At 35.9% G+C, this 17,412-nt stretch overlaps 1 protein-coding gene across 1 annotated transcript in view; it reads right to left on the reverse strand.

The window, feature by feature from the left end:
- The window catches only part of RICTOR (RPTOR independent companion of MTOR, complex 2), a 55,836-nt gene extending 40,491 nt beyond the window's left edge, over positions 1–15,345 (reverse strand). Inside the window, exons 1-7 of the mRNA XM_010135971.1 lie at positions 15,287–15,345; positions 9,424–9,555; positions 8,380–8,443; positions 4,067–4,193; positions 2,974–3,143; positions 2,663–2,730; positions 1,654–1,721 (exon numbers count right to left, since the gene is read on the reverse strand). Of these exons, the coding sequence (XP_010134273.1) occupies positions 1,654–1,721; positions 2,663–2,730; positions 2,974–3,143; positions 4,067–4,193 (433 nt within the window). The 5' untranslated portion in view covers positions 8,380–8,443; positions 9,424–9,555; positions 15,287–15,345. The remainder of the gene's footprint in view (positions 1–1,653; positions 1,722–2,662; positions 2,731–2,973; positions 3,144–4,066; positions 4,194–8,379; positions 8,444–9,423; positions 9,556–15,286) is intronic.
- Positions 15,346–17,412: the final 2,067 nt, after the last annotated feature.

Genomic DNA, 17,412 nt, shown 5'->3' on the forward strand with positions numbered 1-17,412 from the left:
AATGAAAAACCTCACAGAAACATGCTATCCAGAAAAAAAGCTTCTTCAACCGCAACATCAAATGAATGAAAAGAATCCGGGTTTGCACACCTTTTGGTCTTAGTATCATAAATAAACCTAAATCATTATTCTTTAAAAATTTTGAAAGATAAAAAATATCACCTACTCATCTATTTATTGTCACTAATACAAATTTAACTTTAATGATACATGCTTTAGATGAACCTGAATGAAGTCCTTAATTTCAAAACACTTCCATGTAACAAAAAGTTAGGACATGTACATCTGGCCACAGACACGCTAAGGGTACTTAAACATGTTCCACAGTGTACCTCAGAGGCCTTTCCCAAGAACTACAGTGGCTACATCTCAATTGCAACGTGGAATAGATCTGAGCGCATGCAGTCATTGCTGTATGCCCCAGTATTATCTCTAGGGATGTGATAGCACATGAGGGTAAAGGATATAGTAACCATCAGCTCTGAAAAATAATCAGTCTGGAAAATAAAGAGAGCGCAACAGTAGAACACAGCCAATAGTATAGACAGGCAAAAAACGCATCCAAAAAGCCAAAACAAAACCCAAGAACACCCCCAAGTCTGGTTTAGCTACATGCCCCTCTGGAAGACTGAGAGTGTGAGGACATTTTTGTAGTAAAAATTAAGATGTTAGTCTCCAACATAATGATATAAAATAAGATGAAATGTGTACAGTGAAAGTGCTGCAGCAAGTAACATATTCCAAGACAAATGTTTCTTCCATCACTTGAACTTCTATGCAAATACTCTTAGTTCAAGGTGTCTGAGTAAAGGAAGAGGCAACAACACTCCTATCAGAACTGATTTCAAGAAGTTTCAAAGTTGTCACAAACTTCACACTTGCTTGAGGAGGAAGTTTGGGAACTCGTGAGAAACTTTGAAGGATATCTGGATATTAAATTAAGCTTAATGATCGACTTTAGAACATTAAAAATAAAAGCAAGTAGTCTTACAAAGAGAAAGGCTTTCTTACAGTCTGTATTCTTCCTAAGCACAGCCTGTAAAAATCCTACTCAAAATTTTGATAAATTGCCATATCAATTGATTTAGTTTATTTGCAAGACACTGTTTTTACTAAAAGAATGAGCAGGCCCTGAGGCAGTATCTTCATTTTAGACATTGTAATATTGCAAAGAAAGGACTTTGAAGGAATTAGAAATGTCTTCCATGTGAAAAATATCAAGTGTCCCCATCTGCAATTTCTCTTCAGCTGTACCACCAGGTAAAAGCAGGTGCTAATGAAAATACTCTGATGGTATCTCTTCACATATACAAAAAGATTTCTTATTTACAGTAGCAGAATGATCTCAAAGGGAAATTCTTATGGTGTTATTTTCCTCTCACCCACCAAACATCAGTGAGCACCAACAAGCTACAACTTCTGCGTTGTTCTATATGAGGCAGGAAGCCTCATCCTGTCAGTAGAGACAAAGAAAACCATGTATGCATCCCTCGATCTTACAAGACCAAAACACACCTTCGCAGCATTGTAGGAATTAGACACATCAAATGAGACAGATTCTGTGTTTAAACAAACCACTCTTTCAAAACAGAAAGTAAAATTTCCCTTCAAACAAACCCAGCTTCACACAAATGAACCAAAAAAAAATCTTACCTGCCCATGATCGAAATGCTGCCACTATCCCCATTTTACTAGCTAGGAACCGTGCTTCTCTGTCCTCCCTGTCATTAAAACAACAAATGCCACAATACAGAAAATTACTATAAAATAAAAAGTGTTATTAACATAACAAGTAAAAAGCTGTTAACTGAGATTTTAGGTGGGGGACAAAATCCAGAGTAGGAGAAATCCTTTCCAGATGCATAAACATCTATGCGTGTTTATGCAATGGGTATACGCACACGCAAAGATTAGCATTCAAGTATTGTTACTTTTACTTTTTCAGGGAAGTTTCCATGGTAGGAGAATAATGTCACAAAGTAAACACCTGTATGTGGTCAGATGAATCACTCTGTGGCCTCCACTGACAGCGAGTCTACAGCAGGAACCTAAAGATTTGGACCTTATTCAGTTACGCAGACCTCAACATCTAATGTTTTCTGGTAATTAATAAAACTCGAATAATTCCAGGTAGCAGCAATCTGAGTAGGTCTCTAGTCTAAACTCCTGCACAAAGATGTTGCTAGCAATGAGACTAGGTTTTATCCAGTTGGATCTTAGAAGATCTCGAAGATGAAGGCTGCAGGATCTCTCTATCCAGCCTGGTCCAACACTTGACTGGCCTCACAAAGTTCTCCATCCCCAACTCCCACCCTTCTATCAACCTGGAACTTCTCTTGTTTCAATTCCTCTCTGTTGCTTCTTCCTCCCACCTTTCACCATGAAGTGCCCTGGCTACATCTTCTTGATAACATCTTCATAGATATTGGCAAGACTGCTATTCAGGGGAGGGTGTCCACTAACTTTCTCATCTTCAGGATAAAAAAGCCCTTTTAAAACCTAAATGCTTAATTAACAATATTGTAGGAAGTTGCAGTTTAACCTACTGTAATCAAGTAGTTTAATATTAAGTCATTGCTTTTACTTTCACTTTGGAAAGAAATAGCTGAAATCCAATACCATGAACACAACTGGTAGCATAAGTAGCAGCACCAGCACTTACTTGAGTTGTCCTTCTGCTGTGTCTGGATTATGCCTGTAGTGAAAATCTGTGTAAGGAGCTAAAATTCGCTAAACAAAAGAGAGATATGCATTACTTTCACATAAGAATACAGTTAAATTGATCTTGCCCTTTCCTCAGCCCCACTCCAATCTGTCACATTCTTACTGTTTTATAAATCATTATGCTCATAGCCTAAAATGATATATTTTAAACACTTTGCACTAACACAGCAGGTGAAATCTGAGATGAAAATTAAACATTCCCATACAAAGTTCTAATTTCTGTCACTAAAGAAATAAGACTGAACTCACCTCTAATTCTACATCTGCTCGCACATACTGTCGAGTCTTTGGATGATTAATGAGGTGCAAAACTGTAGTTATCAAAGCCTCATTTATTCGGCTTAACTGACAATCAATCACATTTTTCAAGATGGTACTTAAACCACCCCGAAGAGCCACCACCTCGGGATTCTGAAGTGCTAAATAAAGAAAAACGCGTCACTTCAGCAATGATAGGAAAGAAAACATTTCGTGCCTTCCAATATGACAAACTTGTCATCTCTTTAGTACATATACCTTTTTTTCCCATGAACACTGCTAACGCAATGTAAAGCTTTTAATGAACTGACTGACATTAGTAACGAATTGAGATTTTTTGATTAATTTATCATGAAGAAAAATACTGGTCAGGCAGTCAGTGTTGTGCAGCAATTTCCCAACCAGGTCTACCTACAGCAGTTTTCTGAATTCCCTGCAAAAAGGTTTTGTGCTTCACTGGACTGACATTATTTACATTAGAATGTAAAACAGTAACAAATCTTTTATTTCTTGAAAACAGAAGTTTGTAAACTTTGAAAGTCTTGAAAACATTCCTGAAGTTACTTCTCGCTGATTGATTTTGAAAAAACTTTAAAAAAATTTCAAAAATCAGCACTCACAAGTATGTGAGTCAGTATAATCCATTGTGCAGATGGCCATTACATGGACACAAATACTGCCTTCTAGAAGCCAGCTAACCACACTACCCACTGTAAAAAAAAATTTGAAGGAAGATGGTTTGTATTTCTCTGAACTCTTAAATTTGTCAGTATCTCATGTATATAACTCTCCCTACTTACAATTCATTATTTTTAGAAATAGCAGCTGTAGGAGCGAAATGTTTAAGGTCAACGAAAAACTGGCGAGTCTTAAGGAAACAACAGCATCTTTGTTTTATATCAAACTAGCAACTAAAATCCATGAAACTGATATTAAGTACACTTAGCATTTAATTCATTATCAAACAAATACACTTTATTATTTGAACACAATCTATTTCATACGAACCCACAGAAAAGACTTTCTTTGAAAACTGATGACAACCATATCAACATTTTTCTCAATCAGCTTCCAGTTATCTTACCTAGTTCACAGATAATGGCTATACAGGCTCGAACCATTCTGTCTCTTTCTTGAAGACCGTCGTTTCCAACGGCTATCAAAGAATTAGTAATAGAACTGGGGAACAATGAAGCATTCACAGTGATCATCTGCCAAAAAAGAAAGAAAAACTCCTCCAGTTTCTTTGAAATATTTCTCTTAAACATACTCACAGATTTACCAGCATTCTGTTTCCTAGAACAACCAGATAGACCACTCCATCTGTTACTTGGTTGTATCTGGCAAATCATTAAAATTATTACTTATGTTATTGAAATGCTTTGTTTCTCAACTTACTTTACCATTCTCTTCCTGCTTACTTTTTACATTATTTTATCATAAAAGGAAAGGGTTAAAAAGATGACTGCTGTGAAGAGAAGTATAGCAACCTTTTTCGTTTCTTTTTTTCCAAGAATTTCTTTATTGACAAAGAACGCTATCCAAAGGCATCAAGATTACAAACTCTGCTAAAAGATTCATTCATACTGCAGCAGATTCTTCAAACCCATTCAAGTGTTTAATTAGCCAAGACTGAAATCTCCTGTTTTGCAGAACAGACTTAGAAAGGACAACAGAAGCTGCTACATCATCTGGAAGGCAACTGTCAGCAACACCCCTGTATCCTCCTGCATACAACCTGATCTCCCTAGAACTTCAGCATAATTCATCTTCATCCTAAGTTATATATAGCAATCACACAAAAACTACACAAACATCTTAAACACATTAAACTGAAAAGCAAAGATGAAAACATGACCTCCATCAATTACTAAGTAACTCTTCAATTAAAAACCAAAATCAACAGCTGCAAAAAATCTGAGACAGAATAGAGGAACAGATATTAATAACCAGTGCTCATTAATACTACTGAAAAGCAGACCTCTGCCATGGAAATCCTCTACTGCTACTTCAGGACAATCAGAATTTACACCAATGAAGGAGCAAGACCCTCTGCACACATTAAAGGCAAAAAACCTCACTCTGATACAACAAACCAATACCACCACCCCCTAATGAGGCTTTGAGTACAAAGGCCAGGTAGCTGTTTCCTCACATTTTTTTATAGTTTGAGAAAATGAAACATACATATCCTCTGTAATATGGAACATGAACATCATTAAACACATGTATTACTAAGAAGGAAGTAGAATTTTTTGCCTGACTGCTTAGAAAGGGAACAATATAACGTGTTATAGCCCACTCAACTATGTCACATTTTTTTCTACTAGTAAATGAGATGTAAAAAATGAAAATCTTGAAAAGGGTTATTAAACAAAATAGCCTTCTTTCCAACAAAAGCAGGTTCATCTTCGTCATTTTTCCAAAATGGTTTTGTCCTATATTAATTTTACAGCTCTTATAAATGCCTTATACGTACTGATCACACAAAGGGGATTGTTTCACCTCTGTAGAGCACGTTAAAATGAGATCAACCACACAACAAATATATTGGGACATTTTAACAAGTCTATTTTTAAGACATCTTTCTGAAGAAACTTGTCATATATGAAGTTGACACCCACAAAACAGGATGCTTTAAGACAGGACTCTAAAACACCAAACTCTTCCCCACCCAGGCAGTCTTTCATTTTTACAATGACATGAAGTAACAAGAATTAATAACAGAAAGGGTAGACGAATCCACTCTACAAAATTACAACCTTTGGGTCTACTGATACATACACAGTATGAGGACACAAGGAGACTCTAAAGGCTGTTCTGTTTCATTCTTTTGTTTGGTTTTAAGACAGGAGAAGGAAAGATTTCTTTTAATATTCAATTTCAAGTACATTAGTAGAATAAATGCAAACTTTTCAATTTGCTTTCACTCTTTTCTAGGTATTCAAATGCAGTTTTCAAGAGGCAATGCACAGCTACAACCAGCTATGATAAAATAAGTAACAAAGACTATGAATTTGGAGGGAGAAAGAAGGTGGTTCACACTGTACCTAATCCTTTTGCTTTCAAAATAAAATATCCTGGCTATTAAATTATAAACACATGGTGTTACTGCATTTTAGTAGATGGAAAAATGCTTTGTGAAGCCACTTCATGCCTTTTCGTGGCTGAAGACACTGCTAAATTGCAAAGCTCTTACTGGAAATGTAGGTATGATTACAGTCAATACACAATGAGCACTCCAAGCCTTCAATTAAAAAAAAAAAAAACCAGAAACTAAGTTAAAAACAACTTTACAGTTTTTACTTTTATCTTCTTACAGTATTTTAACCTGCACTATTTTTAAACAAGTTTATTATTAAGTGCCTTTTATACACTCATAAAACAGGATTAGTATTTTATATTTTGTTCTTCCAATCTATGAAAAGGAAATTATGAGAGTGAGGGAATGTTTTAATATTAAAATTTTATATCTATGCTATTATTACATAGGCATTTTTGGTATCAAAAATGAGGTTGAAAAATAGCATCCAGACATTGAAACCGAGAACAATAGGTCTGTGATGCTGGTGGAATCCAGTTCAGCTCTTCCATGGCTCACACTAAATTATCTCCTGCACAAATGAATTAACTGTTTTATTTGCTATTCATCATCCTCTTCTAGACCTTTATATATCAGGAATCCCAGTATCAAACCCCTGATTCTGACATATTGAGGAAGATGAAGAGAGATGGGAAAAAAGCAAGAGCAGCTTAACAACAGACAGAAAACCAGGATGTGCAATTCAGGACATGTGTCACAGTATTCCTTGTGAGAAAGGGTTTCAAGTACTGATTGCTCTATGCCAATGCATGCTCAACTGCAGTAGACAGACAGGACATGAAAGAATTAACTTCACTGGCAGCCAGGTTGGATAGGTGGGTTTTTGCTTGCCTGACATTGATTTTTAATAACAATAATAAAAAAAAAAAGGATGTTCTAGTTAGCAAAAGATGTTAGGGAACATCTTTCATCAACATAGTTCTCTGCCTTGAAGAAATATCACAGCATCCCTGTATAGCATGTACATTACCATGCATAGTAGGTATAACGATGGAAAAACACTCTGGCGGTCTTCTGCATGATTTTTTTTTTTTTTAAACATTTATCTTTCAGGGTAATTTTTTTTTCAAATCAAACTAACAGACTTACTTCTCTTGCTTCTTTCAAGCAAGTCAGCAGTCTTTGCTTAACTAGCAAATGCTCGAAAAAACCCAGGAGTAATGACAGCAAATTTCTGACCCCCAAAAACCCCAATTATAAAATGTGTTTCTATTCCATCTTCTGATAGAAGTTAGTCTGACTCTACATTGAAGCTCTTTTTATAAAAGCAAATTAGCAAAGGACTTTTATAAATTGCAAATTCCTCAACATTCCACTCCATGATGGTTGTGTTTGCTTGGGTTTGGGGATAGGAGTGGTGTGGGCGTTTAAGCTTTAAAAATTCTTTTTAGTGCAATCATTAATCAAGCATACTATATTGTCTCTTCTATAAAACAGAAACAGAGTGAGCTCATTATAAGAAATTGCATATCAAACTTTGTATTTTCAACCTAAATATGTAAGAAATACATATAAGAGCAAAACAGATGAAACACACACACAGTGCTCCTTGGGAACCATTCTTCCAATTACTACAAACACTACCCGACTCTTTGGTAGTTTTTCCTAAGATGATCACTAGAAGAATCTAAGCACGATAAAGGATAGTATGGTGCAAAGGTAGAATACTACATTTCCTGGAAAAAAAAAACCCAAACAAAACCAAACCTTCAATAGCTGTGTATTCCAATTTGTCTATGATGAACTTGAAAATGCGGATACCACAACTTCAAACATCTCATATCCATGGGTACAAGGTACAATAACTGTCATGGACTATAACTGTATCTTACTGTGTGTCTGAGAAAAGACCTACGGACAGGATCAACCTCTATGGATAAAGCAATAAGGCTAGAAGCATTCCTTCAACTGATTATTCCAGCAACAGCAACTTGTGTAATTTCTCAAAAGGCAGAAAATGTCCCATTGTTGATTCACAGATGCTTAAACGCTCTATATAATAAAGTTAAATCATCGGATAAGACTTAACAATATGGTTCCTATAGCCTCTCATTCAACATTTAAGTTTTTTCCCCACATTTTGTCCAATATGAACTCTATCAAAAGACAACTAGCAGTATTTTTCCAGCCCACATGAGATTCGCAGCACTACCCTTCCCTCTCTCTTTCGAATTACCAGTTTTAATTTCTTTTCATATGACAAAGTATGGTAAGGTATTAGAAACTGTGATGAAAACAGGAGTCAGCACAACTCACTGGCATAGCTGGTAAGATCATATATTGTTAGACTTTACCTTTCTGACTAATCGAAGTGCTTGTGTTCTTTCTACTTCATTACTCTGCTGTATGTCAATGCACCTAAAATAAGTAGAAAATCACATTTAATTTATAACAGAAATTGCCACCTTAATGAGATGTGTTAATATTTATGCAAATAAACAGAATAAAAAGGATATTATGACTAATTGTTTAAAAATTGAGCCTTTCAGCAAGCATATTCATTATGACCAGTCAATTAGCTTCAGTTTGTAGGTTTTTTCAGTCATCTTCATTATAATTAAATGACTAGAATGTTCTCAAATATATAATGGCAAAGCATAACGGCTTCAACAAACATTTTCTGAGCTAGCTACGTTTGTAAGGCTACAAGACTAAACGATTTTTTTAATGTTTCACACCAACATGTTTTCTGTGTGTTCTCAGATCAGAAAAGTCCTTTTGCTTCTCCAAAATTACAGAGCCAGTTTTAGCGTGCTGCCTACATATTTATAAACAAAACCACATACAACTGTATCAGTATAGTAAGTCCAGCAAGATTTTAACAAAGGAAGCACTAGAAATGTTAAAACTTAGATCTACTCATCATGCTGATCTTATTATCTCATTGTTAATTTTGCCCTTTGGTATTCTTCAGTTATGTCATGAGTTATACTTAGATTACAAATTCTTGGGCATGAACTACTTTTCAGCCCTGACTTTATACTAGAGGCTCCAAAGCGCTATGATGATACAAAGAATCAGAACAACTCCCATAAGTAGAAAATGACATGAAAATTACTGGTGTTTCACTCTTCTAATAACACTACAGATTCATTTATGATTAATGGCATATATGATCAAAAACACGGAAACTTTCTAGATTACTCATTTTATTTGGATTAGCTGGTGTGATGTATTCTCCTATATTTAAAAGACATCACTCACATTGAAGCAAAATGGCTCTTATAAAATTACATATCAAGAATGTAAGAGGACATGAAAACACCTTTTCTCATCCATCTCAGCCATGAAAAAGGTAGTGATTTACAACTACACAATTTATAAGAAAGAAAAATTACCTGGCTATCAAGTAATCCACTTTCAACTTTAGCACCTTCTGGAGAATACTGGTGTCTCGGATGAGATAGCGGAGGGCTCGCAATCCTGCTGCTCGCACCTCTTTTGCTTCATTTAGTAAAGCTAACCTCAAACTATAATGAAAAAAACAAGGGGGGCAAACAATTATTTAGCATCAGGAAGACTGCACCATCCAACATGTAGTTACTACTTACTCATTTAAAATAGTCTGAAAAACATTCTGTATTAATTGTCTTTGAGATAATAACCTGTACAGCCTAGAAAGCAAACCTTCACCATGTCAGAAGACAATGACAACGTATTAATCTGAAAATACCACAAATAACTTTCCCCCCCAAAGAACAGCTTGTACATTCATGGAACGATACATAGCAAAGACCTGTAACAACTTGTTATTTGACAAAACAGCTGAGCACATTAGTCCAAGATAATTAACAGGGAGAGAGCATCTCCCCTTCTGCTAGACTGCCAATGTATTAGCATGAGTCCTCAAAACAATGTCTTGACACCTCATAGAGATGGATTTACACCTTACACGCATCACTCACTAAAGATGTTAAGACACCAAGTTTAGATGAAATGCGATATATGAATGAAACAATGAAATACGAATAACTTAAGCAGCCCCACGAAGCATACATTTCTACAAATTTCATGTTAACATATAACCAAAATGTGTATCTCTGATGAAGTATTTTGAAAGTTTTTTGCTCACACCAAAGAGAGCCTTCCCAAACAGAACTATCACCATAATGTATTTTCCTAAATTCACTGCCTAGGTAAAAGGAAAGAAGATACTGAAGGTCTCCAGGTACAGTTTTCAAAGCACTAAGTGACACAGTGTCCTTCTGAAGGCTCTCAAAAGATTTCCCCCTTTTCCTACACAGTGGGGCTCTGTGTGTGTGGGCAGAGGTGGAACCCTGCAATGTCCCAGTCCCCTGTTTTAGTGGGATTCTTTCATTGGACATCTAAGAATGTAAATATTTCAGCCAGTGAGATTGAATTTTTACCTATATAAATGGCTTTTTTTTTTTTCTTATTTTAGGATCATCATTAACAGTAATCAGCTACTCCATGGCCAAAAATCTTTTGAATCTTTCTGGAGATTAACAGGCCTGTGTAAAAGTCACTATAAAAGGAACATACTTCCATCTGACATCTAGACAAAGTAGAAAGGCTGACATACTTCATGCAAATAAAGAGGAACTGACTAATACTTTCAGCACCAAGCAGGGAATTACTTCAGGAAGACCATCTTTGCTGCAATGTCAAATGTGACTGTTCAGATAAAAAGAGTGCAACTAATTGCCTTTGTCTACTTTAAGCTGAGCTAGAAGCAAGTAAGAATCAGATGCTCAATACTAGAAGTTAAAAAAGCTGTACTAGAGGACAGATTGATTTCTAAAGTCATTTAAGAAAAGTAGTCAAGAAACTCTTCAGTTGTGCTGAGCATATAGCAGGTATTCATTACATCACCAATCATGCTTTGTTTCTGGTTTTGCAGCTTTGTAGAGATGGAGTGTAAGGAATGAGCACTTAAAGATTTCTACTCAATGGAATTACTATTAGGAATTTTACCTCTCAGTTTACAATTGCCTTGGATATGCCACTTAAGACACTTCAGCAGCTTCCTTTTAGCGCAAAAGTTACCCCTTACTTATGCAAACCATGTTGCTGCTATTCATGACATTTCCTATTAGGGCAGTCAAATATTGAATCTGGATTTTCCCTTCCTCCACCAAGTAAAGTACATTACTTTTATATTTGAGAGCAAAACATTTTTTGAATGGCTTACCAAAACAATCTTTAGACAAACAGTTCCTCAAAAGCAATCAATGCTTTGAAAGCTTGTCCCACAACTCACAAGGGGCAGATATTCTTGATTTGTAGACAGAAGTTAAGATTTAGCAACACTACAAAAGACAATACTATCAGGAGATTCAACATCCAAAAAGAGAAGGTACCAAAAAGGGATCTTTAAATAGGGAGAATGCAGTGAAAATATACTGCTAGCCAGAAAGATACAGGCTTATAGTAAAGGCCATAAAAATCCATAAAGGTCCAATGAAAGCAATGATACATACAAGCGAACAAGGCTGAACAGAAATCTCTCCATTAAAAATAAAAACTGCAACAAAAAAACTCCTCACCAGTCAGTGACTGAACTGCAAAAATCTGAGAGAAACCTGAACTTTTGAAGAAAATTAAGATATGCTACAGCAGGTGGGGAAAAAATAAGTAGGAAAAACCTACATGGGTACGTCTGTATATGTCTACACGTTCCGATTTCTCAGCTGTACCAGAAGGAGAAAAATTAAATCAGACCCACTGGATAACCCTAAAGGAATGAAGCAAGTAAGAGATCAACAGTGGTATGACAAAACCAAGCATTTTCTTCCTATTAAGTAACTGCTTTAGAGATTCGCATGAAGATTCCTATCCTATAGCCTTTTCCATTACACTAAATACGAGTTAGACCAACAAGTGAAAATGGTGGAAGAATTGCAGGAGATCTATCAGTAAGTATTGTCAGTGGCCTACCAAGCTTCATATCTAAGTGTCTGGAAAGAATACTAAAATGAATTAGCTGCATATATTGCTAGTACTGTACTGTAAATGGTAGTGGTCAAGATGAAGAAAAGGCCTATACAAAAAGGATTCCAAAGGACATCCACAGGACCGTTCATGATCTTCAAATAAAATCACCTTAGAATAAAACTGGCTAGCCATGACAAGCATCCAATAGCCTTTACACAAACTATATTCTATTAACCCTTTGAAAGACTTGAAAGGAGTTATTACAGTAGTGTGTAAAGGCATAAAGTATTGCTGAAGATTGTATTAATGGATATAAAGACATTACAGTGATGAAAAGTTGTTTAACGAATGAAAATCTGAAAAGATTAATTCAAAGAGCCAAGGTGAATGGAAGATTTTTATCCTGGCAATTTTCTGTCCTGGTATTTATCCAGGTTCATGATCTCCTTTTGCATGCAGTATTCTGCATACAACTCTTAATTTGGGGGAAGCGGAGCGGTGGGGGCAAAAATACAGAGGGCAACATAGTTAATACAAATAAGAATAGAATGGAGTTCTAAGAAACTTCAAGGAAAGTTAATTATCTGTATGCATAGTTAACACGAAGAAAATTCAAGAACGTAGGTGTGACAAACATCAAGACAAAAACTATTATAAACCTGTACTACATGATTCTGAAATAGGCATCAGATCAAGAAAATTATTTCAATACACACACTTCACGTGCATTTGTAGTTGAAAGTGCCCAAAAGGCATTGCAATTGTGTAAAAGAAAAGGCATAATATTATTTGCACTTGGGAGAATAGACTGAGCCCCACTTCGCTACAATCTCCTTTCAGATAGCTGTAGAGAGCAATAAAGTCTCCCCTCAGTCTCCTTTTCTCCAACCCTACTAAACAACCCTAGTTCCCTCAGCCGCTCCTCACAGGACTTGTGCTCTAGACCCTTCAACAGCTTCACCGCCCTCCTTTTGGACATGCAGCACCTCAATGTTGTTCTTGTAGTGAGGGGCCCAAAACTGGACACAGTACTCAAGGTGTGGCCTCACCATTGCGAGTACAAGGGGTCAATCACTTCCCTACTCCTGCTGGCCACACTATTGCTGATACAGGCTAGGATGCCACTGGCCTTCTTGGCCACCTGGGCACACTGCTGGCTTGTAGTCAGCCACTGTTGACCAACATCCCCAGGTCCTTTTCTACCAGGCAGTTTCCAGCCACTCTTCCCTGAGCCTATAATATGGCAGGGGGTTGTTGTGAACTAAATATAGGACCCCGTACTTGACCTTAGTGAACCTCGTATCACTGGCCTTGGCCCACTGATCCAGCTTGTCTAGATCTCTCTGTGGAGTCTCCCTACCTTCAAGCAGAACCACACTCCAGCCTAACTTGGTGAAGTTACTGAGGGTGCATTCAATCCCCTCACCCACATCATTGACAGAGCCTTGTGGAACACCACTTGTGACTGGCCACCTGGAACTTTATAGGAGATCCATAATTACTTTTGAAATCATTGCTTCCCTTATACTTTAACGCCTAAAGGCTAGCCATTAATACTTCACATATGCAGAACACTCACAGTACTTCTTGTATCCAAATAACTTTCCATGTTTTAAAAAAAAAAAAACAAACCCAAGTTTGTTCTGTCGAACAAAAAGGTTTCTCTGGGGGGATCTCTGATAACATTGGGAACATCAGCAGAGTAAATTATAAATAACTTATATAAATTATATAAAAATGTATATAAATTATAAAAAACTTATGTTATCCCCAAAGGAATTTATATACTTAGCCTACCTGAAGGTCATTTCCAAAATTAAGTTCAGTATTTGAAATTTGCTCAGAATGCGTGTATGCTGTATAGCAAAATAATCTACGAACAGATCTCTTTCACAGAAAGACTAACTCTGCAGAGAAAAATTTTAGAATTTGCCTGACAAGTCTATTTCATGAAAACAATCCATCCTACAAATATTTCTGAAGAACCACCAATCAACACAATTATTGTTGTTACAAAATGTGAGTATGAGTGGTATCCTTGGGTTTGAAAATTATCACTAGTGCTGAATAATTTACATATATGCATTAATAATTTGCTTCCCATGTACATACATAGGAACCATTGGATTGACCAAAGTAACAACACTACCCAAGGTAATTTCCCTGCTATGGTGTTTTCATTTTTCTGAGAAAATATTTCTGGCATTTTTCTAAGTAGGGGACTATTTTTCTTCTTGTCTACGCTGATAACAACGTTTTCCCCTTCCTTATCAATATCTGTAATTGTGTTTGGATTATCAGATTATTCTGCAGACTTCTTTCCATATAAACAAACTCTAGTACTTCTATAACCTTTTAAGACTGATATTTAAAAACATTTGGTAATGAACTCTGAATTTTAAAGTTCTATTCCTAAATGATGTTTAGTCCCATCAAAAAGCACTATAATAATAACATAAATGAGAAGATGACCGCCTATTAGAGCTTATAGCAAAACATGCACTCATAAAAAACAGTTTTTAAAACTTTTCAGCTCTAGCAAGGAAAATCAGTTTTATTTAAGAAAACAATTTACAATATTTTCACAAGAAATTACACAGGTTTTCCCAACCTTTTACTTACACAGTGACTAGCTTTTCTAAGCTTGCTTTCCTAAGTCAGGTAATTAAATTGAAATAACAAAATCTTATTAAATACTAGATCTTAGTTGTTTCTGAACCAATGCTAAGCCTCAGGACAAATATCCCAGTGTCTGTATTCTGGAAATATGCATGAAAAACAGAAGTTCTGAAAATATTAATGTAGTCACTTTTGACTGTCAGAAATGGCCACAAAATGTATAAAAAATTCAACTTGAAAGTACATACACAGGGTGTTTCAGTAGCAGGGAAAGCAATGCTACAGAGACATATAAACACACCAAATGAACATAAAATATTTATTTTTAAATCTTGATTCTACAATTAAGAGCATGCTCTAAATTCTGTAGGTGCACAATTTTACTAAAAGTGCTTTCTGCAAGTACTGTGATATTTAGAGGTATTTTTACACTTGAGGAATATAATAAAGAAATCCACACTTTTATCTTGGAGGGTTTTTCCACCCTCTTTGCCTGAAAGCAAATAAAATATTTCTGATTTTAATAATTAAAACATTTGTCAGGTATGTTAGATATGTTTGCATTATGAAATTTCAAAGACATCAGAAATACAAAATACTATCTCAAAAGTGCAAATAAAGCTTATTTAATTGCATCTAGAACAATTAAAGTACCCCAGTATTGCTCTAGTGCCCCTTACTACTTACCATATTATGATGCTGTCATATGTAAAACCTAGCTTTTCTTCAGCATGGCCAGTATTACAAAGGAGCTGAAAATAAAAGAAAACATCTACTGTTTATAATTCTTTGAAAATGACTATGTAAATCTGTATATTTCCGGCAGTGCTTTCAAAGAAACCTGAAGAATTTCATTCACGGCAAGGGGAAGTGTGCCTACTTCAGCCTTCCCTGAGAATTCCTCTGTCCATATTCTGCTCCTAAACACACCTAAAGACAGATGCAGTTTTCCCATACTAGAGAATACCTTGCACAATTGTGTAAACTGCCTGCTGATCAGCTTTTCAACTCCAGATTGCTAGTTGGGCAATTGGTAACCTGAATAGAGATGAAAAAGACTGAAGTCAAAGCCCATCTGCATTCAAAAAGAGGGCCTGGGTGTGAATTTGGAGGCGAAGACTGACACTGATGGTCCACTGTCATGTTTTGCCACAGCAGCACAGGCATAGAAAAGAAAAATAATCAGGAGGCACTGCCAATGGTAAATGTCTTGTATCTGACATTTGGCCTGGCCTGCCATTGATTTCACAGAACTTATACCTCTGAAAAATCGGTACAACGGTTGAATTTATGCATGCAAAAAGACACCTATACACTGTCACAAATTCTGAACATCACCACCATACCTATCCATTTTGAACACAAGACCAATGATTTACAAATGCAGTTTTTACATCCAAAATCAATCTCAAAAGGAGCAATCTAGTGCGTGCCAATGTTTTAGCTTCCTGAGGAAAGGAACAGTCTCTTCTGAAAAAAAGATAAGATGCTGTTCTCCTTTGCAAGAACAACGAAATTCCTAGTGATCCCATTACCACCCCCAGCTAAAATTATATAATTCTTTATTATCAAGTCCAAATCCCTAAGCACTTTTCCAAGCACTTCCAAAAACTCAAATGACTAATACTGATTGCAACAGCTTTGCACTTTGTCCTTTCTTTTCGAAACAGGCATGTATTCAGTTCTGAGCCAGCATGATATTAACAGTTTTTCCTCAGTGAGGAATTCAGGAAGTGTTTGTGCTAACTAGTGAACACCCCTGCTCTGAAAGTATTAAAATACATCAAATGCTGTGCCATGTTCTTTATATGTATTTATTTGTAACAATAAGAAATTTATAATAAACAAAATGAACAGTTCAGATCAAGGCTACTCCAAATTAAAATATTTAACATGTTCCATGCTCCTGTTCTACTGTTCACCTCCACCTGAAACCAGCACATTGCACTGAAACTCGGCTTAAGTAAACCCATTTTATTAGCATGATGGTTTAATTTCAAACAATACTGAGGTTTATGGTCAACAAGGACAAATTCTTCCAAGGATCATGTTACATTTCAAGACATTTTTCATATTGTGAAAAAAATGCATAGAGGTAATGGTGAAATCCAAAGCTGTTAATGAGAGAGATTATTAAATTGTCCTGGATCAGCTTCACATTTGGGCTAAAATAATCTGAGTTAATTGAAATCATTTTGGATTTTGCATTTTTCTTAACAGTGTCTATAACCAAAGATGATTATAAAACATAAGGAAAGTTATTATATAACCTCTTTTTCTCACCCTTTCGAATTTAAGTGATAATAAGACTAGACAATTGGTGCATTAACTGGTTATGACAGTATGTCACTTCCTAGCATCAATCTATTTTTACACCATGTTGTTGGACTGCCTAAGGCCACCACTGCTGCTTTAGCATTTCTATTGACATCTTATGAACTGTAAAAATTGGCTGGCAGAGTGTAAGCAAAACCGTGAGAGAAGATAGTGGGTAAAAACAGTTCATTGTTCAGTTTCAGACAAGTACATCAATAGTTGTTCAGGCTAATCGCTTATACATCTAAACCTCTCCCCATCATGCCACCCCAAACACAAATTCTAGTTTAACATAACAAATTACCCACAACGGTCATTTTCCTACTTTATTTAAAAATAAAAAAACCACCACCACAGAGAATTTTAACTCTGATGTAGGAAGAAACATTTTGCCTATTGTGTTCACTTGTGCATTCCTGAAGCAAGCTTCCTATCATGCACTTACCATTGGTTTGCAGCTTGAGCAGTCTCAGAATCACAGAATCACAGAATCATCA

This window comes from Buceros rhinoceros, unplaced genomic scaffold (assembly GCF_000710305.1).
Source record: "Buceros rhinoceros silvestris isolate BGI_N320 unplaced genomic scaffold, ASM71030v1 scaffold14725, whole genome shotgun sequence".
Taxonomy (NCBI): Eukaryota; Metazoa; Chordata; class Aves; order Bucerotiformes; family Bucerotidae; genus Buceros; species Buceros rhinoceros.